Source organism: Camarhynchus parvulus, chromosome 1 (assembly GCF_901933205.1).
Source record: "Camarhynchus parvulus chromosome 1, STF_HiC, whole genome shotgun sequence".
NCBI lineage: Eukaryota > Metazoa > Chordata > Aves > Passeriformes > Thraupidae > Camarhynchus > Camarhynchus parvulus.
Window position 1 is genome coordinate 25,209,963 of NC_044571.1, and position 13,619 is coordinate 25,223,581.

At 37.2% G+C, this 13,619-nt stretch overlaps 1 protein-coding gene across 7 annotated transcripts in view; it reads left to right on the forward strand.

Annotated features, from left to right (window-relative positions):
* Positions 1-13,619, forward strand: part of ARHGEF7 (Rho guanine nucleotide exchange factor 7) — a 114,251-nt gene that overhangs the window by 79,197 nt on the left and 21,435 nt on the right. For all 7 annotated transcript variants that reach the window (XM_030956089.1, XM_030956109.1, XM_030956127.1 and 4 more), the window contains 8 exons: positions 1,084-1,222; positions 2,116-2,175; positions 3,302-3,448; positions 5,492-5,578; positions 9,002-9,080; positions 10,437-10,576; positions 11,213-11,437; positions 12,481-12,574. In XM_030956089.1, the coding sequence (XP_030811949.1) occupies positions 1,084-1,222; positions 2,116-2,175; positions 3,302-3,448; positions 5,492-5,578; positions 9,002-9,080; positions 10,437-10,576; positions 11,213-11,437; positions 12,481-12,574 (971 nt within the window). The remainder of the gene's footprint in view (positions 1-1,083; positions 1,223-2,115; positions 2,176-3,301; positions 3,449-5,491; positions 5,579-9,001; positions 9,081-10,436; positions 10,577-11,212; positions 11,438-12,480; positions 12,575-13,619) is intronic.

The window sequence follows — 13,619 nt, forward strand, 5'->3', positions numbered from 1 at the left end:
GGGAAGGTGTGTGTGTGTCTTGAATGCAGTAAGATGTTATATTTTTAATAAATTACTTTCTGTATTTTTTACATAGATTTTTGCTTTTAGAATTCTGTGTTCTTTTGCAACTTGTATTTTATGAAGCCTGGCAATCAGCCCAGATGCTGCTGTATCTTTCATTCTGAATGGAGAGGGCTCATTTTGTTCTTGGTGATTTAAACTCTTGAAAAGCTAGTCCTCCTCCACCACAGTCCTTTAAAATCTCTGCATTGTAAGCAGATGTAGCTATTTTGTTTTCTTGATAGCAAAGGGAGCTGAAATTCTCAGATCTGGTGTTTTAACTGAGTTGCTGTAAAAGTTGAGGGGCTGGGCCAGTTCTGAATTATTCAAATAACCAAAAAATATCTGGAGAGGGGAAGTAGCAATTAATGATACATGGGGAGAATGGATTTCTTACAGTGGCTTTGCTGTGAAATGTGTTGTGTAAGTCCACACTTAATGAAACCCTAGCTTATTAGAGAATAGACTGCATGGTGATTATTTCTACCATTTGTATCAATGTTGGTAATTTTTTTGCCTTAACACCTTGGATGTGAGATGAGGTCATTAAACATGTAAGTGCCAGAGAAAAAAAGCTTCTGAAAATTTCTCTTCTTATTAGTGCCTGACACCATAAAAATACCTATTTTTTAATTGTATATGAAGCATTTGACTCTTGCTTGTGTATTGTGTAAACTACCTCTAAGGTCATATGTCATTTTACTAGAATAAAGAGCCGAGTAATAAAATACAGCTTTATTCTGTAATTGTTGCTTGAATGGTGCAGCATTTAGGAACTGTCTTTGAGCACTGGTTATCTAGAACAGTGGATTTGTTCCTATGTGTGTTTGGGTCCCGAATCTGCACATGGTTTTGTTCCTGTATTTTATTTAACACACAAACTGGTCACAGCACTTAAATTATACTTGAATTAACTTTTTATTTGGCCTCCTGTTTTATTGGTATACTTCATTGCAGGTGAAAGATTGAATTGTGAATCCTATGTAATTTATTTGCTTTGATAATTTAATCTTAATTTGCTTAAATATCTTGTGTACACAGTGAGGAGCTAGGAGAATTCATGGAGATGAAAGGTGCAAACAGCCCCGGGATCCTTGTACTGACCACGGGCCTCAGCAAACCTTTTATGCGTCTGGATAAATACCCCACGTTACTCAAAGAACTTGAAAGGCACATGGAGGTATATCTTATCAGCATTTATGTTCCAGCTTAATGATGATTTGACAACAATTATTTTAAAGGTACATGTCAAACATGATGGGACCCAAAATTGCATTTGCTTGCTCTTCAGTCAGCCTTCTAAACTACAGTCTGCAGTGGTTTATGTAAAAGTCAGTGCAGTAAAACTTCCTGTAAAAGATAAAACATTTAAAGTAAAACTATCCAGAGAAGGTAATCATCATTCCTAGGATAGTCTTACCAGGGTCTTCAGTTGACTTGACATTGAATGTGTCCCCTGCACACTACTTGTGGCCACTTTATCTTGCAGAGGGAATGCTGCTTTTCACCTCAGTATGCTGAACACATTGGCAAAATAGTCCCTCTGACGTCTAGTGAGCACTGTCCAAAAGTGATCTTCACAAGACAAGAAGGTGTTTGAGGACCTACTCCTTTCACCTTTGCATTTTATAGGTTATATGTTTGGAGTGGGAAAAAAAGGAAAGAAATAGCAAGTGTGGGGGTCTTGTCACACAGATTGGTTTGCCAGCCAGTGTCAAGAGAATGTGCTAGATAGTCTGTAGGAAATCACCTTTGTGACAAAGCTAACCTGCTAAACAAAACTCTGTTTATACTTTTCCCTTGGGATTTCAAAATCTCTTATCCACTAGATCTTGTAAAACTTCTTTGGCTCTATTTTAAGTATAACTAGGATTGTGCTAAGTAACTGCAGTTTTACTACAAGCCAGACCCACCAGTGTTTAACATAGGAAGACCAGGAAGAGACTAGATCAGTCTACAACTTCAATTTTGCAGAATTGTTTATTTGGTTTTAGTTAAGCCTCTAACAATTTTTAAAATTAATTCTGTTAGAACTGAATCTTTTATGTATGTTTTCTCCATTTTTTTTTTTAGGATTATCATCCGGATCGTCCAGATATTCAAAAATCCATGACTGCCTTCAAAAATCTTTCTGTAAGAGTGATAGAAGAATAGATTATGTATTTTAAGTAGAATGTTTTCTAATTACCTCTTCTTTAATAACTTAAAAGAGTGAAGCTTTTTCATAAATGTGTAATAAATTTTTTAAAGCCTGGAAATCAATGCTGTATGTAGGCAGAGCTAAGGATGGTAATTTGCTGGGGAGTTGTAGTAAGTAGACTATTGGTATAAGAGTTATGCAAAGGATTCTGCATCTCTTTGTCTGCCCTCTCATCATACTTCATCTCCCTTTTTACTAGTGCTTGCATGACTAGTGTCCTGAAGAAGGGCTTCTTTACAACAAATGAGTGCATGTTCTGTGTTTTTTTCCTACGTGCATTCCTTCTCAGGGAATGGCGTTGGATTTGAGAGAGGTTGAAGATAAAAGTGCTAGTGAAGTTCAGAAGATGCCAAACTTCTAGTAATAATTGGAACAGGAAGCCTAATTTGCACAGATAAGCTGTCTGCTACTATCTTTACAAAAAAAAAAAAAAACTGCCTCAACTGCAACAAGCAATGATTAATGCAGTCTCAGTTACAAGAAACTTAATGTGTCGTGCTTCCCTTTAGGAATGTATGCTGATGACAACCTGACATTCTTTATTTTTTATATTAGAAATTTAGTGTTACAGTGTTCAGAAGAGGTTTATGAATTGCATCCTGTTGAGTGCTATAAAAACAAGACAAAACAATTCTGTTGAGAAAAATTCAAATAATGTGAGCAGGTTGGAGTTACTTAATAAAAGTAGGAACACAAGGTTATAAACACTCAGGTTTGCACAGGTGGCATGTCTCTTGTTACTGAAAGAAGATGCTTTGTTTTGTAGATGTGTATTGGTTGTGTATTAGTTGTGTATTTCTGACAGCTGTGTTACTCTTTGCTACTGAGCATGTCCATTTTTGGTTAGTCGTACCATAATTTGAAATCAAAAGGAAGGAGAAAATTGAGTAACAGAGCTATGACTGAATTTGGAATGGTATTTGAAAAGCTGTAGTATTTAATTTAGTAAAACTAGTTTATAAAAAATATTGATAGCAGTCATCTAAATGAAAAGTCTACCCTTAACCCATTCCAAACTGGTAGAGTTTGTACAGATGATATTTTCCCTGTGTTTGTTAGGCACAATGTCAAGAAGTACGGAAACGGAAAGAACTTGAACTGCAAATCCTGACAGAAGCTATTCGTTGTTGGGAGGGAGAGGACATCAAAACACTTGGCAATGTGATTTACATGTCACAAGTAATGATCCAGTGTGCTGGAAGTGAGGTAATGGCCTTCTCATCTTTACTCTCACTCTTCCAATTTTGAATAAAATTCATTATAATCATTATACAAGAGAAATAAATAGAGTGCGTCAGAGATGGTAATCTAAGCTAAAATCTTCCTGTGTTGATTTAAGGCATTTTGTACAAAACCTGAAATAAAATTCCTTGAAGATGGATGGTCTCTACTGTAAAATTTACTGAAAAGTGCCTAAATACAGTTACAAATATTGTAAGATTATTTTTACAGGGCTTTTTTTCTGAGGGCATAATTGAACAAGATTTTCTATGTGTTGTTATGTTACAGGATCACTGTGCATAGCAGTAATTACAGTGTGTTTTAAATAGCAAAAGGTTTAAAGTTTTATGTTGTCAGGTGTCTGAAACAAACTCTTTTTTGGCTGTTATGGGCACATTGCTCAAGTAGTAAGTCTTGAAATACAAGCTTGAGTACCAAATGCTCTTTGAGAAATAGAAAAAGAAGATATATTAGAAAGTTAAAAATGACAGCCTGGTGATTTTTTTTCTAACCAAAGCAGCAAATAAAACAAAAAAAAAAACTTGTCCTACCAGAACTAATGTTAAAATACTCTTAAAAGCAAGTGCTAACAGAAAGGCAATGTTATACAGGTTACTGACATGTTTTTATTGCTTGTTATTCTCCTGAAAAGTCAATGAGGCTTTGAATCTGATGAGGGCTTTTGAATTGCAACCTCATTCAGTCCATTTCCTCCCTTAGAACAAAGAGGTCCATAAATATGAAGAAAAAGTAAAGTGTTTATGCAACTGAATATTTAGAAGTTAGTCACTTGATATTTTTCTCTCAGGTATTTTGTTAGGTGTTAAGTAAATAAATAAGATTCAGTAGAGCTGATAGTGCATCTTCTGCAGTCATGTCTCTTTCTGAAGCCAGCAAAACAAATCATCATCCCCCACTCTCATCATGAGGTAAAATCTCAAATGTAATGGACTTCTAGAAGTATCTGTTAGCATCACAGCTTTTTGGCGAGATACAGGACAGCTTCATTTGTGCAACAGCAACTGAGTTTGGTTTTGTCTTTCTAAAAATGATATAGCCATTTGCAAATATTTAATTAAAAACATTAAAACCTGCTAAGGACTTGTAATTTTGCAAAGATGCTTGAAATTAGGATGGTGGCTTTGTCAGTGGATTTACCTATGTTGTCATTACAATATTACACTTAAATGCTTCTCCCTTTTGTTGTCTATAGCAGTAGATTCAGAGTAAACTTATTCCTCCTTCCATAAAAATACCCTAAAACAAAACCACAATGTACATGAAACCAGAAAATTAAAACCAGAACAAAGTAATGAGTGCTTTTGTTGTGACTATACTAATTATTCCTTTGCTTTTTCTGCATCTGGGCATAATCCACTGTTTAAAAATCTGGTCTCTAATTTGAGAGACCACAGTCTTGATATAACTGTAACAGTATCCATCTAAATTATAGGAAGAAATAGATCCAGTATGTAATTTTGGTTTTACTGAAATTGGCCACACAGTTGTTATCATATTAAGCAAGGTCAGTATTTCACCCAGAATGTAAAATTCCTGTTTTAAAATACAAGGCTGTAATCTGCTGGAAAAAGTATAGGCATGTGTTAGTAGCACTTTTCAAACAGAAAATAAGAAATTCTGTCTTCTACTTTCCTTTTTTTTTCCTTTTTTTTTCCTTTTTTTTTTTTTTTTTTTTTTTTTTTTTTTTTTTTTTTTTTTCCTTTTTTTTTTTTTTTTTTTTTCCTTTTTTTTTTTTTCTTTTTTTTTTTTTTTTTTTTTTTTTTTTTTTTTTTTTTTTTTTTTTTTTTTCTTTTTTTTCCTTTTTTTTTTTTTTTTTTTTTTTTTTTTTTTTTTTTTTTTTCCTTTTTTTTTTCCTTTTTCTAAATACAATGGAGAAATAGTTTTGCACTGAGCAAATATTTGTGGAGTAATCATCCAATTATAATGCTGATAGCTTTTAGTAATAGAAAAATGGGAGAGGAGACTTGTGATGGTGTATTTATGTTTTCATTTTCTTCTTTTATCAAGGAAAAGAATGAAAGGTATCTTCTTCTCTTCCCTAACATTTTGCTAATGTTGTCTGCCAGCCCAAGAATGAGTGGCTTTATCTATCAGGTAAAGTAACACATTTGCATGTGTAAAAATGTGTTGGGGGGGCGGGGTTGTGTTCTTTCCAAATGATATTTCATAAGAAACTTGGGAGGATTATTAAACTTTTGCATTTATAAAGATGAAAGGTAATATCTGCAATAAGTGGTCATATGTTTTATGAAATTCTGGCCTAGAAGCCCAGGGTTTGATTTTCTTTGTAGCTGTGACTATCACCAAGGAGATATTGTTTTTATTACTTTGTTAGTAGTAGCTGATGAGAGGAAGTGTTGGTAGCTTTTTGGATCTGTGTAGGAAACCAGTGTTGCTGCATAGGTTTGTTAGTGCTCTTTGACTGCTGTTTGAGACTTAACAAAATAGCACAGCCCCCTTAAGCTTCCATTAGTGTGAATTGGGCAGTTACCATCAGTTGTAGATGCATCCACATTTGTGCTTTATCTTGGAATCGGTGGCACACTTTCAAAATTAATCTTTTAGTTTTTTCTGTTTAATGAGCACTGAGTCACAGAGTAGAAGTTGTTTTGGGGCTCAGACTAGATTCCATCTGGATGAAGTTGAACGCATGCTCCAGATGTATGTTTGAGATGCTCAAACTCTGGGAAAATATCAAGTACATGGACTGACCTTCAGTCCCTGGCCCCAGCCTCAGGCTCCCCAGTGTAACAGCACCTGAAATGGTGCAAGGTGGCCCTAGGGACCTTAGCACCAAGTGTTTCAGTTCACAAATCCTCTGCTCACAGCTGGTAGACAGAGTCTTTGAGCTCTCTCCCAAGTTTCCTAGCTGAGCATTTGTGGCTGTTGTCCCACAGGCCTGTTCCAGAGGTGGAACAAGTGCTGTAGTGCAGGGGGTGCCATTTGTCTGGGTTCCCTGTAGCTCTAGGCTGTTTCACAAAAACACTTGCATCTTGGGTATATTGTTGCAAAGACTCCTGAGAGAGGCAAATGTGCAAACCATGACTTCCAAAGTCTTGTAAATGTTCAAGTAATGCCATGTGGGTTTGGGGCATCACAGTGAAATACCAAAAGACAGGCAAAATCTGCAACCAAGTTCTAAAAGGAGACAGAGATTTCACCTACTAGAAATGCTTCTATAAAGCAGACACTTGAACAGTTCATTCCTTTCTCCTGAGCAGTGATTTGCCTGCTTCAAAGGAATGCTAAAGGTTGGTTATTGGGTGTTGCTACATGATCAACCAGTCAGTCACAAAAATGTGACTTCTTTTTTTTTTAATTAAGAGCAATTAAGTTCCAAAATTTGTGTTTGGATTTGTACCCTACCTGCCACAATTGTAGATGGATTTGTCTGAAATGCTGCTGCATTAGGTGGTTCAAGTGGACAGTCAAGTTTGTTAACTTTGTGGCATTTCTAATTATCCCAATGTTGATGGAAAAAGATAGTAGAAAAGGCAGGTTAGTTCTGTGTTCCGAGTGGCACAGACAGAATTTCTGGTGAGGATAGAGTCTTCTGTACTGATTACAAAGCAGCTGACTGGAAATTTAGTATGTTAACAAGCAACATGAAATTAAAGGCTCCGTCAGGCTTTATTTTTCCTATCACTTGCATTTCTTCTTCTTCCTACTCTCTTTATCCCCTAGATGTGCAGCATTGTTCAATAAATAAATAAGCCATTTTCTGTGATTTGTCTTTAGCTTCTACTCAGAATGGCCACAGCCCTTTCTTGGTGTTTACTATCCAACCATCCCTTGAAAGCAAAACTCTTAATTTCCTCACAACCTCATGTGTGATAGTCCCAGCACTGAGAATGTCTCAGATTTTAATGACTACATGTTCACAGCAAATGGAAATTATTTCATCGCTGTTTGTGTCTGAGACAGTTGATCAGAGCTTATGTCCAGAGTGCATGATGTTGGCCTCTTGGACATTTTTTCTGAGGTTCACATCTCAGAACTGGGATAGATATTTGCAGAACATGATGTAGTTTTTCCAGGGAAATGATGCCACTGGAGGCGTCATCCTACATAACACCTTCCCTGCATTTCTGAATAGCCCAGTTGTTGTCAGGCTTCAGAAGATTTTCTGGGTGATAGTGCTGATATCTACCACAGGAGCTAAGGGGAAGAACTTTTAGCAGTGCTAAGCTGAAGTCACAAGGAGCAAGGACCATACTTCTTAGGAGGGCTGCACAATTGTTTGTTAAGAGAAGGGAAATACAAATGATTCACAAGTTCACTTACATTTTCTGTTTTGCTGACTTTGTACTTTTTCTAGCCCTGTGGTTCAGGTGATCTCTGTCTCCAGTGTACTCCTATATTGCCTCTCCACCTGTGTCAGCAGTTCTTGCACATCTCTCTTGTTGTGCTTTTACGCTGTGTTATTAATGAACCAGCAAACATGGAAAAAAAGGCAAAAGAGCAAATTTTAGCTGCATTTAATAGTGCGCGTGGCCACCATGTTTCCTTCGGGGGGAAGCTGCCGCAAGAGGACTCCTCCTTTCTCTTTGGTATCTTGGGCCTGAGCATGCTCTGTGCCTACAGAATACCAAGTGATTTTTCGTTTTCAAGCTTCTAAGAAACCTTTGTCCGTTCTGCTGTCTTTAGGAAAGAGGAAAACATAAAGTTGATTTTTATTCTTTCTGCTGTGTTGGAGCCAAAATTCCACAGTACATAGTATTTGTTCTTTTGCCAGTATTTGCTGAATAGTGTTTCTGTGCAGGAGAATACAGGATGTCTTAAAGAACTTTTCTTGAAGTTTCAGTAAAGCCTTTCATCCCAGAAATACTCAATTTTATTTATTAATCTGTGTTTCTAAAGGGTCAAAAAGTTATCCTAAACTGACTTATTTTTCCCTGCTTGACTGGGTTTAAAATGGGATCTCCTGAAAAATTAGTATGTTCTTCTGAAGAAAACTTACAAATTTGAAGGTGTTCACTGCTTTTTTCTCCCCTCAAAGTATTTCCATGAGGGGATTTAGTAGTGGCTTTATTAGAAAAATAAGTCTTCAGTAAATAATTGATGCATTTACTTTGTGAAATACTCCTTTATAAATTTACTTGTTCTACAGACCTTATTCTAGGAGCTAATAAGCCAGTTTGCAAACAAATGTGCCTAAAGAAGAGTCACTGTTGCCTCTCACTGTTGTAATGTAACATGATCCTGAAGGTCTCAGTTTCAAGAACCCAAGACTGAGGAATGATCACTGTTGTGTTTGTATGGATTTTGTAGCCTGAATAGGTATCAGCTAGACTTACTGACATCACAGATGTCATTTGCAGAAGCTGGAGATATGAAAAATTCCCATTGTGAGATGATTGTGTGGATTTTTTAATGTTTTTAAACCCATTGGGGTGTATGTGTCAATTTACTGTGAATGTCTTTTGTCAGAGCTTAAAGTTTATATTTTCTTTAATTGGTAATGTTTTTATGTATTTTGTATTTAATGTCGATGTTTTCATCTTTTTTCTTTTTAAGGGAAAACTGCCTATGACAGGAATGACTATTACAAAGCTAGAAGACAGTGAAAACCATAAAAATGCATTTGAAATATCAGGTATTGCCCATTAGTATTTTTATTTACTAGTTATTCAAGCATATACTGTTTCAAACATCAAATGCTCACTCTGAACAGAGGAAAAAACTTTTTTATTGTGGGGGTGACCAAGCACTGGCACAGGGTGCCTGGGGAGATTGCTGTCCTTTGTGGTACTGGAAAGTTCCCTGGCCATGATCTCAGGCAACCAGCTCCAGGTGTCTGTGCTTGAGCAGTGGGGGCCTACAGAGGTCCCTTACAGCCTCAGCCATCCTGTGGTTATTCAGACTTTGTAACACAGCTACCCTGAGCCTCACTTGAAGGCTGCTTTTTACTGCTTCTCTTAAGCAGTTAAGGAGCTCTTTGCATGGGATTCATTCTGGAATTTCTGTATCTTAATAAATGGAGGCAGTAGCCTTGGAGAAAATCTTTTGTGATGAAGCTCTTCCAAGTACACTATTTACTGAAAGAATAGGAATTCAAGAGGCTCTGGAAGAACTTTGAGCAAGAGTTTTCTTCTAGAAATTTTCCATCTTTTTCTGAGAAAACAGGATGCTTCTTTAGCATCTCTGATGTTAATGATTGTTGCCATTGTGCTTATAGGTAATTTCTATCTGTTTAGTCATTTATTTCATCATGTGTGTCCTGAGACAATTTAAAGAACAGCGCAGGGTCCCCATGGTGGAATTTTGTATCTTTATTGATTTCCTGGATCAGTTCAACATCCAAGCAGATTGCATTTAAAGAAACTGATTTTGTCTGTCTCAAGTATGATATCAATGCCATGAGTCACAGGGGAAAAATAGTTTATATTGAGAAAAAAAATGTTTTTTTGTGATAATAGCTATGCAGCTGACTTCAAGGGGAATGCAATGGGTTAAATGGTGTTAAGTGCAGAAGTGAAAGTTATCTTTGGTTGACATTACATTCCCTAGTAACTTTTGCCTTAGCTTTAATTTTATGCCTTCTTCTGAGAGAAGATTGGTGAACTCTTATTTTATAACTTTTCCTGTGTTGTAGTGTACAGACTCAAGAATGACATTTTAGGCTATGTGCTGGCTTTGCTGGGGAGGATGGAGAAGCATAAGGCTAGTAAATGAGCCTGTCTCCTACTCTTGTCATTTAAGGTTGTGCTTAATTACTAGAGTTAGGGGAAGAAAAGTAGAACTCCTGTGTTAGGCTAAGAATAAATACATGGAGGTGATGTGTGTTACAACCTGGAAAAGTGGGACTCTTGTACTGAAAATATGGTTTAAATTTTTGCTTAGTATTGAGAGGACATAATGTTTTAAGAAATAAGCATCTTTTTAAATCATGTCAGATCATCTAAACTGTTATTTTTTCATTTCCTATATCTTTCCGGTGTCTATCACCTAGGAAATATGATTGAAAGGATATTAGTATCTTGTAACAACCAACAAGATTTGCATGAATGGGTGGATCACCTGCAAAAGCAAACCAAAGTCACAACTGTTGGGAATCCCACCATTAAACCTCATTCTGTGCCATCTCACACGGTAAGAAATGAATGAGCAGAAATAGGTTTTAATTAGGTTGTCTGGCAGATATAACACCATAGAAAGCCTTTTTTTTAGCCATTAGTGACAAGAACTGAATTTTGTCACTGTAGTTGATTAGGTAAAAAGATAATTCTGGTTTTAATTGTGTGAACAAAGAATAAAATGCTTAAAACTCAGTGTAACAGTTAACTGGGGTGAAAGAAAGTTCAATATCATTACTTTTTCTGTTTTGACCAAGTGCCTACATCACCATCTTTTAAGTGTACTTAGAACAGTAGGTTGTAATTGGTGATGTACTTGACAGGCTGTGGAGAAACAGTAATTTCCTTCAGGTTCTGCATTTGAATTGTTGGATATGAATGGTTCTAAATTTAGCTCCACCCTTAGTGGTGAGAGAAGTGGGAGCTGGGCCACTTGTAGCTGTTCTATCTTTAGTTTGTGCTCCGTCTGTGGTAGACAATAAAAAAAATTAAGCTTCTTTTTTCCAAAAAATAATTTAGTGTAAAATGTTTTGAAGGCCAGCTGTAATAAACAAGAATTCTATAGCAAGTGGGATTATTTCACCGGTCCTTGATGACACCGTGTCTCCGTTATGATAATATGCCTCCTTTCCTTTCCCATCATGTTTGACAGCTTCCTTCCCACCCAGTGACTCCCTCCAGCAAGCATTCAGACAGCAAGCCAATACCACTGACTCCTGCCTACCACACTCTCCCTCATCCCTCCCATCATGGGACTCCACACACCACAATCAACTGGGGGCCGCTGGAACCTCCCAAAACACCCAAGCCGTGGAGCCTGAGCTGCCTGCGGCCGGCCCCTCCGCTGCGCCCTTCAGCAGCTCTCTGCTACAAAGAGGTGAGTGAGGGCCAGCAGCCAAGAAACCAGACAGTGTGGCAGGCCTGCAGTGGGAAGTTGTAAATTTTTTGTGGTGGCTGTGTGTATGTGACTTTCCTTTAATTCTGTAAATCTCGTAAACAACAGGGAAAAAGTGAGAGTTGATCTGCAGTGCAAGATTTGTATTGAAACTTAGCTGCTGTAAGAGATTCTTCTGTTTGGCTGTATCAGTTTTGTTGTACTATATGCTTATTTTGTAATTTAACTTGAAATCCTTTTATGCTTTCATGTGTAGGCCACTATGTTCTCCAATGTATTAAAATTTCAATAATCTTTATAGTGTTTAGCTTACAATAACATCCAAAACTTGTCTTGATTAATTTTGGTAGGTCCTGCTCAGTCCCCTTTTTACTTTCTTGTTCTGTGTTTTCACAGAACATGTATTGTATCCTTCAGGTAAAGGGTAGACCAGCATCTTCCTTTTGTTCCTGAAACATAGTATTGTTCCTGTAAATTACCATGACCACATTTTGAGCAGAAATGCTGCTGGGTTTGCTGTTTGTTTGTGGGGTTTGTTTGTTTGTTGTATTGGTTTTGGTTTTTTTCTTCCTGTAGTCCTCTGTAAAAACAGACCTAGACTTTTACAAACTTTGGCTTTGAAGAGTGTAGTACCTGCCAAGCTTTCTTGTTAGGTCCTTCTTTTGCTTGCTTCCCAGTAGACAAGTGAAATGGGTTGTCTCTTCAACTATTCAGGAAAAAGACCTGTCAATGTATTCCTGCTTCTTCTCTTCACTCTAGCTCGCAAACAGGCTGAATGCCTTTGCAGCAGGGTTTTATGTATATTTCTGTTAACAGAACAGATAAAATACTTGGCTGTGTGTGCAGTTGGAAGAAGGGTAGAGAGGAAATCAGCCAATTTAAGCTAATTGAACGTGGCAAAAAATATTAGTAAACTGAATTTTGGGCTGTTAAAAGGGTTTTAGTTAGTAATTCCTGCACGCATCTTAGAAGTCAAATTTTTGAAAGACTGTCTAGAAGCTCTACTTTTTATTTTTCCTGTACAGGATCTAAGTAAAAGCCCTAAAACCATGAAAAAGCTGCTTCCCAAACGCAAGCCAGAGCGGAAGCCATCGGATGAAGAGTTTGCACTGAGAAAAAGTAAGAGAGACTTGAGCAAATATCTGCATAATACAAAGGCTGGGATTAAGATCAGTTTAATTTCTGTAAGAGTTAGGTGTGCAGTGTAAGCAAGTCACCTGGTTTCCTCTCTCGTGTCAGGGGAGAGGGGTAGGTATATCCCCAGAGGATGGTTTGTTATAGTCATCTTCTTCTGTGATGGCATCTGTAGAGCTTTACTGATTGCTGCAGTGGGTGTCTGCTTGTGAAGTGCCTATTTCTGTTTGTTATAGGAGGAAGGGAGGCTCACTAGAGAGCCAGGTGAAGTTCAGTGAGTTAACCCTGTGTTTTAGTAACCTGTAAGCAGCAAGGTGAAGATACCGAACCACTCTTGCAGAATATTTGTAGCTGTGTTCTTAAGTTGGTCTTGGTAGAAGCTTCTGTTGTCCTGGGTGTTGGAAAGTTGATTATTGCTGCTGATTTGAAGTTGCTTCTGCAATCACTCCTAGGATCCAACAGTCTTCTCTTATCTCCTGTAAATTATGTCTGTATCTAAATAAATCGCAGATATTTGGGTTGCCTGAAGTATGAAGAAAAACACTGATCTGAGAGAGACGTAGTAATGTACAGAAAGAGAGAGGTCAAAATCTGGATGTTGGGATAATTTGAAGTGGAGGGAGCGTTAATGTTATCAAGCAAGCACAGTATTCACTTACTTGTCAGTGTTGCTGTAATTCTTCCTTAGATAAATGTGTGTGAATGAAAATAATCTGATTACTTGTATCAATAAAAAACAGGGTGTTTTATTGGATAGATTTTTGCTGTAACTTTTGCTTCTCTATGTCTATCTTTTGCTCATGGGCTTTTTAAGAGTCTGTGCCATGAGTGTTCAGTGCATGAGGTGTGTTATTGTGGCAGTTGTCTCTCACAGACTTATATAGAGCTGGAGAGAAAGAGCTTTTCCTCAGGATGCTCTTGGTTTGTCTGAGGTGTTAGTCCTTCTGAATGTTCTGTGAATTTCATATGGAAAAGGTTAAGGTAACGAGCAGAATGATTCTCTGTTCATGGATGAGCAAGTGGATGTTGT